Genomic DNA, 5,882 nt, shown 5'->3' with positions numbered 1-5,882 from the left:
TGAATGTACAGTAAATAGTGAAATGCAACGCTGGAGGCACGCAGATTACAGGACCTATGATACTACTAATGATGTATTCTCTTAAGGTATATTTTATTTGCGCTTGATTAATTTATATAGTGTATAATATTATATTGTTGTTTGTGTAAATAAGAAAAAAGGACCGGAAAGCCAAGTAAGGAGGACTTATAATAGACACAAAACCAGAAGGAGGAACGATCCTTGAAGAGACTAAACCAGGGAAAGAAGACAAGGCACGGAAATGGATGAAAAGAAGAATTGTATAGGGGCCAAACACGAAGCGTTTGCCACAATCAAACAGGGAGAGATGAACTAGTAATGACAAGAATTTACTGACAGTTTTCATGAGTATTTCTGATTTCTGAGAATTTCGGAGAGAATGTTGTACACATTTAGTTGCACATGCACTCAGACTCTCATATGCACGCACGCACGCACGCACACACACATGAGATTGCTGTAATATACTGCTGTGGACTTTTTCATTTAAGGTGGGCTGCAGCGTGGATGGAAGGATTACTGCCTTACAATGCGAAATCTACATGAATGCTGGACGAGCAGAAGACTATTCAGGAGCAGTAAGTATCTCTCACTGATAATGTTATATGACCTGAGGAGTAGGCCTGTGATGAGGCCGAGGGACCCCGCTGGGTATCACTTGATATGGCCAGAGCAAGAAGGAAAAGGTGGATATACGACAGAAGCACTGTAGAAATATAGCATAAGAACGGATAGTATTGATCCAGTAGAATAGTACCTAAATTAATTCAGTAGCTTTACTTTTCTTTACTTTTCCCTCTCATATCATGTTATCGTCTGATTCTAATATTTTTACGCTTGATGCCTTGCCGTCAGAAATCCAAACGCTGCACATTGTGAGCGCATGTGCTGCTTAGACAAAATGCCTACATCAAACACAGCCGCTTTTTAGGGGATTTTGCGACAACCTCAGGGCCATATGTTGATCAACCTGGATGTGTGTTGCCGATAGCACTGAGAGATTGGCCGAGCTTCCATTTGACCTACAAGGTGAGCAAGCACAATGTAATCTTTAGCATGTGTTTACTTCCGAACTAAGCTGATCTGTTTTCATACCTAAAATCCTAGGCCTAATATCTGAACGGTTTCTTATTTCATCATAAATTTTCTACAATGATGCTGCGAAATTGCCTCTCTCCTACTTTTGTATAGCACTATGGGCAGTATAGGTCAGATGCCAGCCTCGGTAGTATCATGACCCTTAATGCTAGAGATGTATACAATAACATTGCTCATAGGGCTAAGCCCGTTTGTGGTGTAAGAACGTGTATGAGATAGGGATTCATATCACATGCTAGTCAGGAGAAACCCTTTCACCGCGAAGGTGCTGAATTCTGCCATTCTCCACAGTCTGATATTGAGGGGAGTGTATGCGACGCCGTTTTCATCGTGCTGTGTCGAGCTGAGTGCAGCGCAGGACTGCAGTTTCTTATAGAGCGAGCGTATTAGTGCTGTCCATTGAATATCTACACAGGGTACTTGTCTTGTTGTATATAATGTCATGTTTATGACGAGTCTTTTAAGCATGATTGCAGCTGTGGAATGGAAGACCAGTATGAACAACTGAAATAGCACTGCATAGCTGTGTGCTTCCTTTTCCCTGTCTCAGTCCTTTCGGCATAATTAACTGTGGAGCTGGAAAGAGCTAGCTATATGCTGCCATTTCTGCAGAAAAATCGCTCAAGAAAGCAGGGAATTTCGTTGCAAGCTTTGCCTATTGTGGGAGTATAATCCAGTAACTTCATTCATACAGATTTAATGAACAAACAAAAGGTAAAGCATATTGTGGCGCACAAAGCAAAACAGGGTAATTTGAAGAGGAGATAAGGCGAGAAAGATATCATTTTAGCTGATTGCGACCACTTGTGGTAATAGTTGTGTTGAAGCGACTGATGCGATCTAGAGTTGCATGGACACAGATAGCTCATTAGAAGAAAATAATGTGTGGCTGAGGGGAGACCATGTTATTTAGACAGCACTAGAATTGTGGTGCTCAGGTTGTGTGTAACTGATATGTTTTGTTTAAATAAAATAAACGTGTATGACGAATGTGTTTGATTCAGGGAGCTGCACTGGTGCATGTGTACACGGATGGCTCAGTACTGCTTACATCTGGAGGTGTTGAGATGGGTCAGGGCCTCTACACAAAAATGCTACAGGTACTTAATACTTAATTACCACGTGATAATCCCAATATAAAGGTGAATGAATAAATATAATTACAGAAAATATACACAATATGCCAATATGCTATGCTCCACAATTGGCCAAAAGTTGACTCTCTATGACCCTAGGTATATTGAAGTTGAAATAGTAATACCATAAACGTGGTACTGTTGTGAACATATCTATATCCTCTTATATGTACTATGAGTAGGGATATGCTATTGATAAGAAGTACGTACATGTATTTCACTACAAATTGTTAAGGTGATCTCAGTGGCACTTATTTTCAAGTGATGCAGTAATGTTTGTGATTTACGATAGGTGATTAAGTATATGACGTATTCGCAGGTGGCCAGTAGAGCCCTTCAAATTCCCATTGATAAGATACACATCAATGAAACAAGTTCTGATACGGTTCCAAATGCCACAATGACGTCTGGAAGTACAGGCACCGACTTATTTGGCGGTGCTGTTCTGGTGAGTTATTCAGTGATTGAAATGTTAATTTTTTCACTTACTATTTCAGTTGTTCTTTTATGTACGATATTTTTTAGCTGTTTTTGATAGCTTTTATGCTTTGTAGAATAGGAAGATCGTCCATATATGTATGTCTGTCCATGCTTGCATGTGTCTGCTAGTGTCAACAATAGGGGGCAAAACTTGAAACTTGCTGCACTTACGGCATTTGTATTATGCATTCGGAAATCCTAAAGAATTAAGTAATCAGGTCAAAATGGCAGAGGAAGGGAGGGAAGCACTTTATCCATTATATGACAATGCTCATTTCATGCACTATTTTATCACATATTTACATAAAATGTGCTAATTAACCTCATCTTTCGATCCCACATGATTTTCATTCCAAACATGTCTTCCTATTTAGAATGCGTGTGAGATCATCAGGGAGCGAATAGATCCATTCATGAGACAGAACCCAAGTGGCTCGTGGGAAGATTGGGTGAGTTTACAAGCGTTAAAATGTACAAGACTAATTTAATGTTGAATAGAATTTACAAAGAAATTATGCGAAGAAGACAAGAATTAATATAGTGATGAACTATATAAAGTGTTCATGCATGTGTGGGGTGCATGTGGGGCTGAATGGGCATTCTCTATTGCAGGTTGAATCGGCCCACCTTGACAGAGTGAGCCTCTCAGCGACAGGGTTTTATGTCCCAGAGGGCACAGTGGGCTACGACTTTGTCACGCACACCGGCAATCCTTACACCTATCACACGTTCGGAGCTGCCTGCTCACACGTGGAGGTTGATTGTATCACAGGAAATCACGTGGTATGCACCATTCACGTTATAACTTTACACGAATTTTGGACACACATTCTTTTGCTGTTGTGTGACAGTAAGTAGTACGTGGTGGAAGGATAGTTGTACGTGCGTATACTGGTTGCGTGAAGTAGATGTATATTTGTAATATTCTAGACCAATATATCTGTGAGACTTCGTGAAAATCTTGCTAAATATAGCAGGCAATCCAAATCTATTACTTTAATTAATATAATACTTACACCAATCTGCAATCTCGCCACTCTCACTTGTTGCAATTCAAATTGAACTCCCTTCTGCCAGTCTCACGGCCTCACTCTCTTTACGCTGCCATTCAGGCAGTATCGCAGGTCAATGATCATTATCATTATGTTAATTAGACGCTGTCAGTGAGGAATTATTCATTGCTGGCTGGCGTACATTACTGTCTTCTACTCTACTATGCGCAAGCAGCTAACCTTCCAACCAACTGCAACGAACATTCCTATACGATTTGACCAGCATGTATTTTTATATTCGTTGCACAGATTCTGAGAACAGATATCATGATGGACGTTGGGAAGAGTCTGAATCCAACTATAGACATCGGCCAGATAGAGGGTGCTTTTGTGCAAGGTTGTGGATTGCTGACACTAGAGGAGCTGCGATACACAGCAGATGGCTTCCTGTGCACTCGTCACACTGGCAACTACAAAATACCAGGTAGACATATTGTGCTTTAGTAACAGAGTTCAAATAACAAAACTCTATATTGGGGATATTGAAGGAACGGGTGATGTTTCATGTGAAACCCACCATAATTATGCATTTAATAGTTTAATCTGATGTTAAAAATTAACACTAAACATCTAATTTTCATGCCTGTGTTGTATGATGACACCAGGAGATGACACGTGCAACATCTAATAATGCCTGCAGTAAAGAATATATAGACTTGCCAGACTGCGGGTTGTGTTTAATCGTTTCTGCTTAATTAACTGTAGCATCATCGTATGCAGACTTGTGAATTATGACAGAGTAATATTGAGTGATTTTGATTGATGTCCAGGTTGATCCATGACAGAGACTGGGAATTCAGAGTTTTGTGGGCAGTACTATACGTACTGTGCTACAGTGGACTAACCCCCTACTGTAGCATTTACTGTGAAAACAGCTGCGGGGCCTCAGGGTTACAGAAACGGAGATAGGCACCGCCCTATGCGCCTGTAGCTATACGCTATGCGTATGAAGGCGCGGGAAGGATTTAACTTTTTATTAACTATACGTACTACTGGGTTTGATCAAATTTGGAAACCTAGAACCAGTGAATGGATACACCATCTTATTAATTTGAAACGAATAGCATATTGTTTGCTAAGAGTTGCAGATCTGTATTTAATTTTGAATTCCTTTCAAGATAGGATGAAGGAAGCTGGAATGTTTCTAATATGTGAAGCCATTTTTACAATTATTTATATGCTTTTGGTGCATACGTTAGTCTCTGCATGTTCTGTATTATAGGTGTCAGTGATGTACCAGTGGAGTTTAACGTTGCATTACTGCGTAACTCGGAGAACCCTCGTGCCATATATTCATCAAAGGTATGTTACACGAATGTCTCTGTTGTTCATGTAACTTTTAAAGAGCGTCGATTTCAATACGTATACTCGTAGCAAACATTTTCACTTGAATATAATTGGCACTTGGAATATCTCTAGTATATTATGTGCACCGCTGTCTACGTGCTACACAAATAAGTCGAAATAGAAATGCGTATGTAGATTATTCGCAGCTATATAACAACATATTTGCTTTTATTCTAAAAAAAAAATCAAAATTCTTCGGTTTTTTTTGCAGGCGGTTGGAGAACCACCGTTGCTGTTGGCCTCAACAGTTTTCTTCGCAATTAAAAATGCCATCGGCGCGGCAAGAGAGCAGGAAGGAGTTTCTGGTAGCTTCCAATTTGACAGCCCAGCAACGGTAGAGAACATCCTTCTTGCGTGTCCATCTACACTGCTGCCATCTACAGCTGGAAGTCGTGCATCTTGAGTTCTCTCCTATACAATATTTTCTACTCTACTCGTGTACACAAGCTATTGCTAATATTTCTGTATCACCCAGATAACATGCTGACGTTGGGCCAACGTTGGCCCAACCACTTATGGCGCTGTCACACCTCCGTATGAAAGCCAGCGTATACCGACGTATGAAAATTTGGTGAATACAGGGGCGTGTACAGGATTTGGACCAGGGGGGGGTCTAACCGTAACTCAAACTTCCGAGCACGCGAGGGGGGTCTGGGGGGGTTTCTGGCCCTCCCCCAGAAAAATTTTGAAATTAGACCCCCTCAGATGCGTTTTCGTGCGCGCGGCGCAGCGGGGGACTATTTCCGGA

The 5,882-nt window shown here is 40.8% G+C and overlaps 1 protein-coding gene across 1 annotated transcript; it reads left to right on the top strand.

Moving 5' to 3' along the window:
• Positions 1–2,108: 2,108 nt before the first annotated feature.
• Positions 2,109–5,679, top strand: LOC106816634 (xanthine dehydrogenase/oxidase-like). Its single transcript, XM_014821259.1, has 7 exons — positions 2,109–2,219; positions 2,575–2,703; positions 3,110–3,184; positions 3,348–3,518; positions 4,037–4,211; positions 5,010–5,089; positions 5,346–5,679. Exons 1-7 carry the CDS (start codon positions 2,109–2,111, stop codon positions 5,535–5,537), a joined length of 933 nt encoding a protein of 310 aa, XP_014676745.1. The 3' UTR covers positions 5,538–5,679.
• Positions 5,680–5,882: the final 203 nt, after the last annotated feature.

This window comes from Priapulus caudatus, unplaced genomic scaffold (assembly GCF_000485595.1).
Source record: "Priapulus caudatus unplaced genomic scaffold, Priapulus_caudatus-5.0.1 Scaffold1439, whole genome shotgun sequence".
NCBI classification, from domain to species: Eukaryota; Metazoa; Priapulida; class Priapulimorpha; order Priapulimorphida; family Priapulidae; genus Priapulus; species Priapulus caudatus.
The sequence above is the reverse complement of the archived record's forward strand: the minus strand, read 5'-3'. Positions and strand labels throughout refer to the sequence as shown.